Source organism: Camelus ferus, chromosome 9 (assembly GCF_009834535.1).
Source record: "Camelus ferus isolate YT-003-E chromosome 9, BCGSAC_Cfer_1.0, whole genome shotgun sequence".
Lineage (NCBI taxonomy): Eukaryota > Metazoa > Chordata > Mammalia > Artiodactyla > Camelidae > Camelus > Camelus ferus.
In genome coordinates this window covers 22,412,209-22,427,801 of record NC_045704.1, presented here as the reverse complement: position 1 = coordinate 22,427,801, position 15,593 = coordinate 22,412,209, and the positions used below count along the sequence as shown (strand labels likewise).

Sequence of the window (15,593 nt, the reverse complement as noted above, 5' to 3'; positions counted from 1 at the left end):
ATCCCAAGATCAAATAAATCTGTTCCCTCATTGTACCTTGCTTCCACCCCTGCCAGTAGAAATGTATGTGACTGGAATTCACTGTAGGGGAGAGGCTCTGGGAAGGCTCTTCTAACACTTAATGCCTGTCGAGGGATTTAGTTCTTTAGGCTTGGTGGGAATTCCTCTTTAGAATTAATTCATCCCAGCAGATAATCATACTACATGGTAGTCACAAGATGAGAGCTTATGTATCAGCTTCCAGTGTTCTTCTGAGATTTGTAACTTCAGTGTGATTTTTTTTTTTTTTTTTTTTTTTTGCCTTGGTTCTTACTATTTTTTTGTTTGGGTATTAGGGAAATAGTAATAGTGCTAGAACTCATTATTTTCTCCTTTAATTATGTAAATGTTAATATCATCATCACAGAAAACTTGAAAAGAAAGGCAGCTCATTGGTTCCATACATCTGTGAAAGCATTATCATTAATTAGAAAAATGTATTGATCTTCTTAAAAGTTGGTTTAAAATTGATGAGTAACCATGAGAAAGGCATCCAAAATCTGAGAATCAGGTGATACCTGAGAAGATAGGGTTAAGCCCTTATTTTTGCTAAATTAGTTTGCAGAATAGTCTGGAGTCTTCAATACAAGGAGATTTCTTTTCAGTAAGCCCAGCCTTATTTACGTAGTAACTAATTTGGAAACAAGGTTTGAAAATCAGTCAGAAGGTCATGATTTTCCTTATCCATTTTGCCATCTGAGAGGGAGTATTTAAGTGAACGCTGTACGGTATGTAAAATTGTAACTCAAATTTCTGATTTCTGCTTGTGTTTTTTTTCTCCAAAGATTTTTTTGAATAAACAGCCAAATCCAAGAAAGAAGCTCCTTGTGCCTTGTGCACTGGATCCTCCCAACCCTAACTGTTACGTATGTGCCAGCAAGCCAGAGGTGACTGTGCGGCTGAACGTCCATAAAGTGACCGTTCTCACGTTACAAGATAAGGTAAGTGCAGGGCCTGCTTTTCTTGCACAAGGTTGTACATTTTCCTTTTTATAAGAAAAACCAAGTTCCCTTTTGCCTTTTATGGTGTTATTGTGATAACAAACTAAAAACCAGACAGTTACTCTGAAATCTGACTACTGAGGTGTGTTGATGTGATGTCCTGGGTTGCTTTACCATCTGGTTTCCTACTGGGTTTTCTGTCTGTGGTTCCAGAATATGTGCCTCACGTCCCAGAAAGGAACAGGTATATTTGGCTAAAATATAGACCACAAGTGCTACATAGGTGGCATCATATCTTAGCAAGCAAACTCATTGTTGCTCAGATAGCATGTAAATCCTGTATTTTTTGGCAGCTAGGCGGTATCCTTAAATGGTCTAGTGGTGGTCCTGATTCTGGTGTGTTAAGTTAGTCCCTGAGGAGATGCAGTGTTTGCACAACTGGATTCAGGGAAATGGAGGGTGAGGTTGTGATCTGGTCTTTCAGTTCCTCCTAGTTTTTTTATTAGGGAAGATTTTAAAGGGCCCAAATGGGTGTTACTTCCCACTCTGGGGATCACTTCAGATTGTTCCTCTGATTATGTCCCTTATGGTGTTACATATTTATATACCTCCTGACATGAAGGAGGAGACCTGCTTGATAATGAGTGGCCTTTTTCCCAAAACTGGTTACACAGGGCAGGTTGATTTGAGCTTATGTTTTGAATGGAGAAGAAGCAGAACTTGGTATACTGGCTGGCAGAGGGTGGTTGCCCCATATTTTTTCTTAGGAAATGATAATAGTAGGTATCTACTCACTCTTGAGCTAAAGGTAATGTCATTGTTTGTAGGGTACTCCTTCAGAGAGTTCCTCCATTGTTGTTGGGTTGGTTTGTTCTTTAGGATCAGGTAGGATTTAACAATATTATCACCCTTGATCTGCATTGGAATTTAAAGTGAGAACAGGAAAGGGAAGACTGTCTGAGAATCAGATTAATGAGAAATTCTCCATCTGTAAAACATCTGCCAGCGTGGGGTTGGCCTAGAAACTAAGATAAAATATGTCAGGTGTCTAGCTCAGTACCTGATCTGCTGGGAAGGACAAAATACTGAGAGCCAGTCAAGGAGTTCTCAGTCCCTGTTTGGAGGAAGTTTAATCTTTATCAGTGGTCAAACATAGAGATTGATGGGCATGAGAAAACTGAGTGAATTCCCTCTGCTTTCCTGCTTGTCCTAATGTACCTTAAAGAATAAGTTGGCCCCTGCCTAGTGGAAGGGGTCCGATAAGAGCCTTTATGGAAAAAAATTTCTAGGTCTTTTATGATCTTTAATTCCATGTGTTAATATTGTGATTTTGGTGGTTTTGTTTTGTTTTGTTTTTTTGTAGATAGTGAAAGAAAAATTTGCCATGGTAGCACCAGATGTCCAAATTGAAGATGGGAAAGGAACAATCCTAATATCTTCAGAAGAGGGAGAGACGGAAGGTATTGGACATTGCCTTGTTCAGCTCCCCTCACGGGGATGGAGACTACCTGAGGGAAGGCGTGCACAGTAGTGCATCCATTCACTGCTTACCTTACTCTGTATCTCAGCTGCGAGGGGTGATGCTTGGTCATAGAAGTGCTGTCCCGAGGTGGCATTGCCTTGGTGGGGTCGCCACAGTTCCACATTTGTGGGATTCAGTGTTGTCAGGATATTTCAGGGACTAGTTCTTAATAACCCAGTGCATAGTTACCATTTATAGTGGCCACAGTGTTCTTGTCCACTTCCAGGGAACTGCCTGTATCAAGTCTGGGTAGGAACTCTTGTTCTTCAGAGACATTCTAGGTAGACTGAAAAGGTAAAAGAAGGAAAGAAAAACTGAAGAAAAAGATTTGTTAAATTATGTTTAAAAGTTACATAAATTTAAACATGAAAAGTCAAATTTAAAATACAGTTTATTACTTAGTGTGTGCCAGGCACTGCAGGTATAGGTTGCTTACTGTCTGTAGACACAGAGCAAATACAAAGCGGACTGAGGGCTATGAGGAGAGAGAGTAAATTGGGAGCCAAATGAGAAAGCAGTATCGTAAATGAGACTTGAGTGCGTTTGCAGGTCAGGAGAGAGGAGCATTTGACCATGCGGGAGAGAAAGGACAGGGAAGGCAGGAAGCCCCAGAATGGGTAGGTCAGAGGAGGTGGTGACTCCAGAAGTTTGGTTGGAGGGATTATTCATCACTGGAGTATTCAAAATCCATGTAAGAACGGTTGACTAAGTGCTTGTGGATGTGCAGCATGGTGTGCTGCACACTGGGGACATTGAGAGGAAGCAGAAATGACATGTGAGTGGTAGGACTAGTTTGGACTGATTAGATTTTGGGGGCCCTACTGGCTCTCCATTGAGAAATGTTGAAATTTATGTTGAAAAATTCATTGAAATAAACAGTTTCCTCTTGTTTCTGAATTGTAAAATTTGCTAAAAGTAATGTGTTGACTTTGTCATAGATAACATCTTTGCAAGTAGAATATGTTTTGAACAATTCTAAAAGTTGTTATTGACTCCTCCAGGATTCCAGATTAATTTGGCTTGAGAGGAGAGGGTTCTCAGAATTTCTTACAGTTTGGTTCCCTTGAAGTAATTTTAGTACTGGTATGTTCAGGGCTGAGTTCCTGAGTGCCTAATATTTTAGTGGGCTAGTTTTAAAATAACAGACACTAATTTTCTCTTAGTTCTGGAGGCTGAAAGTCTTAAGATCAAAGTGTTGACAAGTTTAGTTTCTCCTCAGGCCTCTCTCCTTGGCTTCTTAAAAGGACACCAATTAGGTTGGGTTAGGGTCCACTCCTACAGCCTCATTTTTAACTTAATTACCACTTTAAAAACCATTCTTTCCAAGTCCTGTCATATTCTGAAGTACTGATGTTAGCGCTTCAGCATATGAATTTTAGGGAGATACAACTCAGTTTATAGCAGGGGTTTTACCTTTTAAAAACGAATGTGACTGCTCCTTGGAGATACAACTAAAGCATCTAAATTCCTTTCAAATTTCCTAGCCAATAATCACAAGAAATTATCAGAATTCGGAATTAGAAATGGGAGCCGACTTCAAGCAGATGACTTCCTTCAGGACTACACTTTATTGATCAACATCCTTCATAGGTAGGAACTGTTAATATTTTGAGTGTAAGAGATTATTTGAATATACAGACTTAAAGTAGAGAAAAAATGTTTTCTTGCCCTTAAACCCTCCTGTTCATTTGAAGCTGCACAATGTATATTGTAAGGTGTAAGTTGGCTACCAAGTTTCCTGAGGTTTGACCTACAGAAAACTTGAGAATCCAGAAATAAAAAGGATAAAAAAATGTTTAAGGGTAACTGTCATCAGTGGTGGCTGATCAGAAAGACCTAGAGAGGGTAGAAATCCAGGTGCTTGAATGGTTATAATCAAGGGTGTGTTCATTTTGACAATTGAACTAAAATTAAAATGTTTATTATTTTTGAAGATTCATTAGAAGAGAGAAATATTTCTCCCATAAAACAAATATTTCATTGCGATCTGTAACAATAAGAGAACATTAAAGATTATCCTATTTAGATTCCTGAATCATTTTTTTTTTAATTTTTATTTTACATCCTGCACACTTTATAAAAAGCATTCAAAGTGGTTGCATCACAGGATATTTGCATATACCTATAGCACAGCTAAAATACAGATGGTCCTCCACTTCGGTATGTTTCTGTTGAACAAGGTGCATTGTGGTACATGCTTACTGATACCCCTGAACTGCACCCTGCCTTGGGACTGTTGGTAGCATCTAACAGATCTAACAGATGGAAAGGCTGCCACCTGCGTCCACTTGTTTTGCCAGTGTTGTTATCTGTATTCAAACATAGAGAGCTTGGGTAGCTGTTGTGAGAGTTTTACATTGTATATGCTTGGTTTATAAAAAGCATAAAATGACAGGAAAGACTGAATGTGGGTTATTAGTAATAGTAAAGTTTCACAGAGTTATGCAGTTGAGTCATAAATATCACTAGGGAGTGAGCTGTAGCCTCCGTTAGACACCAGTTGGATGTCAGTGGTGTGCTTGCGTTCAGCTGTGAGAGAAAAGACAATGGAAGGGCATGTACAATAAAATGGAAATTTATCAGATGGTGTCTAAAAGAGGAGGCATAATTAGGGTTTTTTTTTTTATCGTATTTTTTAGCTCTCTGGGAACAGAACCCCCCCTTATAACATGTAAGTCTTTTGTTTGACTTTCATGCATTAAACTTTCATACATGTTTTGGGAACTCATTACAAAAGCAGGGTGCTGCCTGTAAAGATGGGGGGAAAACTGAATCCATGTAAACTCTACCCCCGAAACACTGAATTACTCTGGTCAAGATCAGAGTAGAGTGTATCGAGTCTTTTCACATAATAACTGAGGAAATAACGCCTAAGGATTTTTAGCTCTTTGACAATCGGAATCCAAATATTTGGTGTGTATGTAGTATATACATTGTTTGAGTTTTGAGAACAGTCTCCGGTGTGCCTTTGCTTTTGTAAGCAGACATAGTGGTGGTCCAGTTTTATAGTGCGTGGTTCTCTTACAGTGAAGACCTAGGAAAGGATGTTGAATTTGAAGTTGTTGGTGATGCCCCCGAAAAAGTGGGGCCCAAACAAGCTGAAGATGCTGCCAAAAGCATAACCAATGGCAGTGATGACGGAGCTCAGCCTTCCACTTCCACAGGTGAGTCACGGCCCCAGCCAGCACGTTGTTAATTACCCACCAGGCAGGACTGTGTAGAAACAAGCTGAGTATTTTATGAACGCTGACCGTAAAATAGAACTCCACAGGACTGTTAGAGGTGTGTGTTGGTTTGGCGTTGATTATTTTAATGGATCTTTGACTATACGAACTATGAAGACATGTAAGATTGGGTAAAATTCTTATGGAAGATAGACACACTGTTATTTCTTGCTAGTTTTTACAACTGGAAATGCTAGTGAGTTTTTTGGTGTATAAAGATACTTCATTCTTAGTAGTAGTAGTTTTGTATTTTGAATGCCTGTTTGTAGAGGGCAACAGGTCAGTGCACCTGACTGTTTAGAGTGAACAGATGCTTGATAAGTATAGAATTTTAGCATTTCACAGTTTTCTCAGAACCAGTATGACTTTGGTAAAGTGCATCAGAGGCTGTTTCCCTGGGTTTTCAGTGTTGGTGCTTTATTGCGCTCTAATGTCAGTGTTTACTGCCAGCCACCCCTCCCCCACCCCTTCATTCTTTAGGGTCAGAAGACTAAAAGTTACTGATTTTTAATGTCTCTTTTCATTTCTCCGACCCGGTATCTTTGGTGTTCTTTGGAATATGGTGGTTCTTGGTTCTGATGTTCTCTGAGAGATTTGAAGATGGACTTTGAGATGGTCTAGTGTGTGGGCCATGGTTCATGACCCTTTTTCCCCCCTCTGAAAGTAGAAAGATTCATCATCTCCTTTGAGGAAAGGACTGATAGTTTTTCAGAAGTCACGGTATGAAATGTGCATTTATTGATCCACTACCGTGGGTGGGTTTTGGAGGCTGTAGCAGTAAGGTAGGTAGTTGGTTCAGCAGAGTGTGGGGAGTGGGGAACACAAAACCAACTGTAGTGTAAGATTAGGAGCATGCACTGTAGAGCCCACGCTGTGAGTTTGAATCCTGACCTCATCTGCTAGTGTGTGACCTTGGGCAAGTCTCTGTACCTCAGTTTCCTTTTCTGGAAAACGGATAATGATGTTATCTTCTTTATAGGGTGGTTGTGATGATTAAATGAGTTGTTATGTGCAAAGTGCTCAGAACAGTTCCTGGCACATTGTAAGTGCTGTATGTGTTGTTATCTGTTTTTGTTGTTGTTTATTATTACTACCACTGCTATGAATATTGGGATATGCACCCTCCCTTTTTCTGTTGGAGAAATAGAAACAAGGAACTGTAGTAATTCCTTCGAATTATATAATGCTTGTTACAACTTTTTGTTTTGATTAGAAGAGAAATAGGTGCTTGTTACAGAAAACAGTAAAACAGTACAGAAATGTGTAAGGTATAAAGCAAAGGTTCCCTGCGGGTAACCACTCTCCAGTTTGATGTTATGTTAGAAGAGTTAGCTTTTCACTTGTATAAAATTTTAGTGAGCTGCTAATAACTCCCACACTTTTAACCATTTCTTTCCTTTTTTCCTGAAATAAGCACAAGAGCAAGATGATGTGCTCATAGTTGATTCAGATGAAGAAGGTCCTTCAAATAATGCTGACATCAGTGAAGAAGAAAGAAGTCGCAAGAGGAAATTAGATGAGAAAGAGAATGTCAGTGCAAAAAGGTCACGCACAGAGCAGACAGAAGAGCTTGATGATGTTATAGCATTAGATTGAGCGGAAATGCCTCTCCACAGAACCCTCTTACTGCATTAGGCCTTCTGGGCAGAACCGGGTTATTTGTTATGTCCTTTGTTCCAAAGGGAAAAAATTGACACCAGTGACTTGAAGATGATTCTGCTCCCCTTGAAAGCATTCATTTTGCTAGAACTCTTAGAAACATTGCAGTATGCTGTATTGAAAGTAGGAATATAGTTTTAAAACCCTTTGAACAAAGTGTGTGCATAACCAGTCATGAGATGGAACAACACAATGCATGTTGCCTTTTTAATGTAAATACCCTTAGGTATCATTTAACAGTTTTAAAATATTGTGGTTTAGTAAAGTTGATACCTGGTTATAAATATTATGCCTTTATTTTTGGTTAGAAGAAGAATTATTTTTAGCCTAGATCTAACCATTTTCATACTCTTAACTGACTGAAACAGATTCAAAGAAGTATCGAGTGCTATGCATTGAAATTGTTTCTACATGTTAACTGGCACTATGTATATTAATGTAAAACAATTGTTAATTTACTCAAGTTTTCAGCTTGCACTGCCTGGTATGTCTGTGTAAGAAGCCAATTTTTGTGTATTGTTACAGTTTCAGGTTATTTATATTTGATGTTTTGTAAAACTCAAATCCGACTATACTGTACTTATGGACCAAATAAATGGCATCTGCATACTTGTTAGTACAGGCCTGCACGGCTCATGTTTCTGCTGCCTTACTGGGTTTGTACGTTGTATTTACTGCAAGCATGCGAAATCCTTTCCTTTTAGAAAATTAACTAGTCCACTTAGAAAATGTGAAGGAAGAGACCTCTGCTGTTTGCCATAGATGAGTCCTTTCTAAAAGAAAGCTTTTGATGGCAGTATTGCTTTTAAAATTTGGATTGTGAACAGTTGGCCTTGTATTGAGAATATGTAAGTGATCTCTGCTCATACCTAGGAACTTGGAGTCTTGGATGTGAGATTCCAGGGAGAATGTCTTTCCTCATTCTGCAGTCTTCTCTAGGTTGTCCCCCAGTTCATTCAGGTCCCTTCTTACATGCACCACTCAGGGCCCAAGTCCAGCCAGCAGATGTGGCCAGACCAGTGCTGGATGAGCAGCACTCACGTCTCTGCCCTGGACCTGGGAAGGCCTTGGCCGTTAGGCTGCTCTCCTCACATAGATGTGCTCAGAGTTTTCAGGTAACAGAAACCCATGAAGCTGTTTCTCCCGTTCTGTGCCTCAGCTTTTGGTGTTTTTGGCCACAGTCAATGAAATTTCAAAGTGATAGTTCATTGTGTTCTACCTTGTGTAATTCTTACTCTGCCATCCAGCCTACTTGTTGGTACCACTTGTAAGTTCAACATGTAATCGCAGCCTTCAGAAAAATCATGTTGAACAAGACTCAGCCCTCAGGAGCTGCTGCTTGATGCGTCCAGGGTGAACTGACTTCCAGCCTTCAGATCCAGCGGCTAGATCCCCACCTGCGACCCTGTGAGCATATGAGGTTCATTTTGCCTTTAGATTTTCAGAAGGTTTCATTTTCCTCCAGAAAGAAAATTTTCAAAATTACAGAACTAAGTAACAGATAAAAATGAAATATCCTGGAATACCACCTCTCAGAAGCAAGTTTTAGTTAACTGATCATGGATGATTACCGTCAATTGTGAAATTTTGAAATCTGGAAAGCTCTCCAGAAAATTTGAATTTTGAAAGTCTCCGCATTCCTTGAAACCTCACCCATCACCCTGCCTTTTCAGACACAGTTGTCACAATGTGTTTCCGGCATTTTGTGTGTGTTTGGTTTTTTTCTTTCCCATTTGAATGTACATGGCATCAGGTGCCAGCTTCATCTGTAGAGGTGTGTTTCTATCTTGGCAGATCAGTTTTCATCTGCAACAACTGTTACCACTTTTCCAGCCGTTTCTGTTCATTTTCTACGTATTTTTTATAAAATCTGGGTTTATCAGCAAAGTAGGTCTGACTGCAGGGGTCTTGCTCAGCTAGACTAAGATCCAAGCTCCCTCCAAGTCCCTGGAGTGTGGAGGTACCTTAGATCCAGCCTTGTATTCATGGTTTTCCCATGTGAGTCTTCTCAAGGGGAGCTGGGAGCAGGTCTCTTTTAAAGGTGTTTCCCCAGCAGCTCCAGCCTGAAACACAGTCTGACAAACCATTGTCCAGCCTCTTTGGGAGCAGTCTGGGAACTCAAGTTTACCTAGAGAATCCATTGTCCCAAAGGTCAGTGTGCATCCTTGGCACAAACCGTGAAGGGATTCAGTATTTTAATACAGACCCTGAGCAATAAAACAACTGATCGGGCAAGGATCATCAATGGATGCCAGGACCTTTAGGAAAAGGCTACTGAGGAACAGAATCTTCACACAGTGCTCAAATGTTGCCATATGGATAACTTGGAAAAACACAAGTCTTGACAATGGACTGATCTGTCATCACTGTAGTCAAGGGATCAGACCTCACATCGCTAAGGAACACCTGGAATTTGCTTCTTGATGAGATGGTGATACGCAGAATACACCACCACTGAGGTCAACAAAAAGTTATTAGCATCTAGACTTCCAGCTGACAGGAAGTAGAGGGGGTAGAGGAACAAGTTAAACATTAAGAGGAAACAATTGGACAAGTACAGAATGTGTGGCATTCTAGCACTCAAGTGTAAAATTAGTGACAAACCTTGTGACAATTGGAAACTTGAAAATGGAATAAATTAAATGATAATGAAATTATTTTCTTAGCTGTAGTAATGTTCTTGTAGTTATATAAGGCGCTGTCCTTATTGTGTTAAGAATTGAAGCTCAAAATACCTACAACTTTTAAATGGCTCAGCATAGTATCTAATGCAGGAAAGAAGAAAAGCAGAATTAACACATATACATTGTTCATTGTGCCATCTAACTTTTTTCTGAAAACTTTCATAATAAAAGTGAAGATATATATTCTGTATTTTCCTTTGGTGCCTATGTGACTTTTGCAAATTTTGTATTGAATATATATCCTATGACTGAAATCGGAAAGATAATAAAGATTGTTAAAATACCAGTTGGAATGAGAAAGTGTTACCAGCAGTGCTTGGGTCCAACATTGATGAAATCAGCTTTGCTCATCCTTGTTGCTAGGCTGTGACTTAGGAAGAAGTCTCTTTCATTTGAGCCTTCAGAGAACTAAGAAGCAGACCAAGTTGTTCCCAGTTGATTAATGGTCCACTTATAAGCTGCCAGAAAGCATTTGGTTCACAATCGTTCCTGTGACATAAGTGCCTGAAGTGGGCTTGCCCTGTGGCCAAGGAACATGGGCAAATGTTAGCCTCCTACTGCCTCTTATAATGTATAAAAATTAAAACTGTTAAAAGTAAAAACCCAAAGAAATCAGGGAAGAAAATTGTTGGCAAATGTTTCTAGTCATTGTGGCCTGTAGAGGTAGGTGGTGAAGATCTCTTATTTCCTTGCATCTTTTTTTTTCCCCTCGCTATTTAGTTTTTAAACATTTTATTCCAACTGCCTGAAGAGTCATCTTTTTTGGGGGGGGGGGGGTAATTAGGTTTATTTTATTTTTAGAGGAGGTACTGGGGATTGAACCTAGGACCTCGTGCATGCTAAGCACATTCTGTACCACTGAGCTATACCCTCCCCCTCTCCTTGCATCTTAAAATTGTATTCCTGAGGACTAGAATCCATTTGACCATTTTATATTTAGAGAAGTATTTTTATAAACACTTTCATACTGGGAATACATTATTTGCATTCTGCACACAGGGGGAACTCTTTTTTTCCTGGATCTGATTTAAAATAAATTCTAACCAAAAACTTACTTAAGGAATTTTGGAACTGCTCTCACTAAATAAAAAGCAACAGAGCTGGACTAGAGGGCTCTAATAATGCTGTGCAGTTTATGTAGATTTTGAAGCCAATTATCACCTGGGAAAATAGCATTGGAAGTTTTGCTAAATGTCTCTTCCTCATAACAGCTTTAAAGTTTTAAATCTTGCAACGAATGATGGCTTACTGCACAGGGAAAGACTGAACAAAAATTTTACTAGAATTCATACAGAGCTTCGGGAAGGTCTCCAGGCTTTTAGAAATCTTCCAAAATTTACTTTGATTCTCAGATCAGTCTTAGAAAAAATGTAGGCATTGTGCACACTGTCATTCACTCATTGTATACGTACGTGTGTGTGTGTGTGTGTGTGTGTGTGTGTGTGTGTGCGCGCGCACGCGTGCGTCCGTCCCTACTCTGCACTACCCTGCACTTGGAAAACCTTGCCAACCAGCCTGGTAGAAATCTTTGAAAGTAGTACGACACAAAGGGCTGACGTGCACAGAAACCCAACCCACCTTCTCATCTTATGGCAGCAATAGGTAGTGGGATGAGGGACTGAGGACCCACCTCTGGTGTGTTGCCAGGCTTCCCAGTGGGTCCCAGCAGCAGCTTCCAGCAGCACCGAAAGTCACCAATACCAACTCATGCTCAAATATGCGAGTCCAAAGGCTGCAGGAATCTGGGCATCCTCAAATAGCTCCTCCTCATGGAGCTGCAGACTGACTAGGGTCTTTGCCATGTAATGTTTGTGCATAAATTCCCATTCCTGAGTGCAGGATAAGGTTTCAGGGCAGGAAACTGAGGGTCCTTCCAAGATGATTACTGCTCCCTGATGAAGGAAGCAAGCTGTAATTGTCAGATCCTAATTCTGATTCTTAGATTGGGGAACAAACGCTCTATGGCTTTAATTGCTAATGCTTTGAAACTCCTGCACCCCAGAGAGGCCTAAGGGCAATACTAGGACCAGGGGAAGTCAGTGGACTCCACCTAGTGTAAAGAGCTGGGCCTCAGAAAAAAGGGGATGGAAAACCCTTTTGAGCACAGCTCCCAGTGGACAACCCAGTGAATTAGGCAGAAACTTGGGTCTGGTGCTGTGTGCTCTGGGAGGACTCGCCCCCAGGCACTGAAATGGGAAGGGTACAAGTGAGCTTCAGGTGGAAGATTCCTGCTGCTCTCCCCAGGAATGATTGTTTTAAAAAGGTAAAGGCTGCTGAAAGCTGAGGGAGGGAAGGAAATGTGTATCCTACCAATTATTCCCTGTGGTTTTTGCATGCCATCCCTCTTCCTTTGTGACCTAAGCTACTCAGCCCACATTTGATTGACATCTGAGTGCCTCCCAGGACAGTGAGAAAACCCCTGAAATGTGTCTATAATTGAAGTCCAGAAAATACAGATACTGCAGATAAGGGGGTCTGATGGAAGCTAGATTACAAGGAGAGAAAACAGGAAATCTCTTTTTAAAAAAAAAAAAATCAGCATTAGTGTAGACAGAGGCTGGGTAGGATCAGCCTCTGGGGCCTTAGGAGGAAAAGATGGTGGTTTAGGACTTGGTATAAGACTAGATTGAACATGTCCTGTACTGGCCTCCTGATTGTGTCCATTTGCCCAAAGGGAAGATTCTGGTTAACTCGACAGGATGATAGAACCCAGCAATTCTGTTTTGAGACTTCTTTCTCCAACAGTGGGACCCAGGCAGTGGCCACTGGAGCCAGCTCATACTTTTGAGAACTGATCACATCCATTTTGTCCCAACTCTGCTCAGTGGCACCATATGGGTAGTTTGAAATTGACCATGGTGGTATTGGAAAATGCTGTAAATCAGGGCTCCCAATTGGTACAAATCTCCCCCAGAGTGCTGACTGTTAAACATTTACACATACCACCCCACCCAGCAAGAAAAAGGCCAGAGAGTCCCCCATTGCACTTCTCAGGCAGAAAGAGCCAGCAACCTGAGATCAAACACTCACCTGCTTTTTAGTGAGGATACAGAAGAAGATGGGGTCTGGGACACATTCAGGTAGTATACACATGACAGCACACAATTTCAAATCCTCCTATGTATCCACTTACAGTGATAATGGTATGATTTCCCACATCATTACATATTTTAAATATATTTATAAATAATTGCTTAATGTATTTCCCACTTCATGGAAGTACTTTGTGCTAATGTTGAACATCGAACATTTTATTTATTCATTCAAATACAAATTTATTTATTTATTTAAACAAGTCCCAGCCAATTTTATTTAAGAAAAATTTTGCGTGATTCACTTTTCACCAATCTCTTTTGGCATGCTTCGAATGACGTCAGAATCACCTGGATCAGTGAGAGCCAGTGTGCATACTCTGTAGTATTTTCTACCCGCTCTGCCAAATTCAATATTACTGCCACTGCAGTGATGGACACCAGTTTTGGCCAACAAGGCATAGTGCACTCTTTCAGATTTCCTCTGGGAAATTGTGGAGAATGACTGGCTTAGCTCTGCCTTGTCTGATCATTTTCATAGCTCTGCCTTGTCTGATCATTTTCAGAGTGTACCCAGCAGTACTTTCCACTTTCATGATGTTTGGGAGCCTAGAGTTGATCAACTCCAGCAACTTTTTTGTCTTTGCTGCCACCATCTTCCTGTCTTAGGTTTGAGACAGTCCCCAGCCAAGAACAGCTGCCAAGATTGCCAACGAGAGAGAAAGCAAACATTTGAGGTTGTTTCTGTTCCTGTTTGTGGGTGCTGGTTGTTCTTTCTATCTAGGTATCTAACTACTATTAGAGTAAGTAGTGTATTTTACTTGTTAGAGTTAATCCTGGACTCTAATGTACTTTTAAAGTCTTTTTTTGTTACTCTTTTTTTTTTTCTTCCGGGTTACTTTTCTTTTTTGGGGGGTGGTGTAGGAGGGTTAGGTTTATTTATTTTTTAATGGAGGTACTGGGGATTGAACCCAGGATCTCATGCATGCTAAGCATGCACTCTACCACTGAACTATATACCCTCCACCTATTGTTTAAATCTTGAAAGCTCTAAACGGGCAGGTGGGGACAGAATAGATATATAAGAAGTAACTTTGAGGGCAGAAAGCTCCCTCTGGGCTCTTTTTCAGAAGGCTGGAGATCCTAGGACCGCTGTATAGATGACATAAACCATGTGATAAACATTTCTGTGCCTACAATTCTCTGCATTTTGGATTACTTCCCTAGAATAGATTCTTGGACCATTACTGCTTTCAAGAGTGTTGTTTGTTTGTTTGTGAGGGTTAATACTACGAAATTGCTCTTCCTGACAGAATGTACCAACTCACACTCATTACCAGTAGAATATATGCAAGTTTCACCAGTCAGGCCGATATTTCCATTTTTAAATAGTAGATAATGTGATCAGTGAATTATGATATCTCCTTGTTGATTTATTTTCCTCTCTCAGAGTGGAAGGTCATTTTTTACTAGATGATGCCTTTGGATATTTGCTTCCCCCAAAACTGCTTGCCCCTACCTGTGCCTTCCTGCCGCCCCCCTCAGCTTGGTGGGGGTAGGGGGTTACAATTCTTCGAGCTCTGAGAGGTGCTAAGGAGAAGCTGCTGGGTGAGACACTGCTTCCGTGCCAGCTGAGAATGGGCCACAGCAAGCTCCTCAGCAATGCTGAGGCCGGATGCCCTGGTCAGTCTACACCAGGACATCCCCATCCAGGCTCCATGTTCCCTGAGACGCTGTGAGTGCCTTGCTGGAATTCTCTTGTTGGGGAGGGGTGCCTGGAAATAAAAGAACTCTTTCCCTCAGGGTTTTTTACCTGTATCCACCGGGACCTGACAGATAATGGTTTACTCTTCTTCACTACAAGCTGTTTGAAATGTATAGCAAGGGATTTGTAGCTTCTGATTTTTGGGACAAATCCCTAGTCACCTCTTGTTCCCCTCCCCCACCATGTGGTCCCCAAGGCCCCATCCCTTCCCAGAACCTATGGCAGCGCAAAAGCTTTCAGGAGCATTCCCTTGGCACCTCACACAAGACCCTGTGGGCAGGTGCTGGAAAAAGGAGTCCTCACATCTCTTAGTGACTGCCCGTGCTGGTCCCAGCTGAGGCTTCCCAGCCCACTGGCTTAGCCTGAGGCCTGTTTTCTGCCTGGCCTGGCCTTAAGCGCTGTGCACGGTGACCAGTCCCCATCCAGCCCCGGCTCCCAGTACAAGGCGCTTTCCCCATTAGGCAGGTGGGGGCTCCTGAAACCGGGGCCTGAAACATGGTCCCGGGACAGGCTGGGGGTCTTGGGGTCACGCGAGGTGCTGGGGGCGCATCTGCCCGAGATGCAGTGTTCTCCAGGGTCCTGAGGCAGGCGCAGCGCTTCTCCCCAAGGTCGAACTTGTCCGGCCCAGCGCTTGAAACCGTGACGGCGCTGGGAAGTAAGATAGGGGAGGATGTGGGAAACGTTTGTCAGCTGCTCATATTTCTCCGGCCGGGATTGGGGGAACCGC

The 15,593-nt window shown here is 41.4% G+C and overlaps 1 protein-coding gene and 1 pseudogene across 1 annotated transcript in view; one reads left to right on the top strand and one right to left on the bottom strand.

The window, feature by feature from the left end:
- UBA2 (ubiquitin like modifier activating enzyme 2) overlaps positions 1-8,004 on the top strand; it is a 28,943-nt gene extending 20,939 nt beyond the window's left edge. The window contains exons 13-17 of the mRNA XM_032486172.1: positions 825-980; positions 2,344-2,440; positions 3,987-4,092; positions 5,530-5,666; positions 7,141-8,004. Of these exons, the coding sequence (XP_032342063.1) occupies positions 825-980; positions 2,344-2,440; positions 3,987-4,092; positions 5,530-5,666; positions 7,141-7,322 (678 nt within the window). The 3' untranslated portion in view covers positions 7,323-8,004. The remainder of the gene's footprint in view (positions 1-824; positions 981-2,343; positions 2,441-3,986; positions 4,093-5,529; positions 5,667-7,140) is intronic.
- Positions 8,005-13,372: 5,368 nt separating this feature from the next.
- On the bottom strand, positions 13,373-15,575 carry LOC116665707 (annotated as a pseudogene).
- Positions 15,576-15,593: the final 18 nt, after the last annotated feature.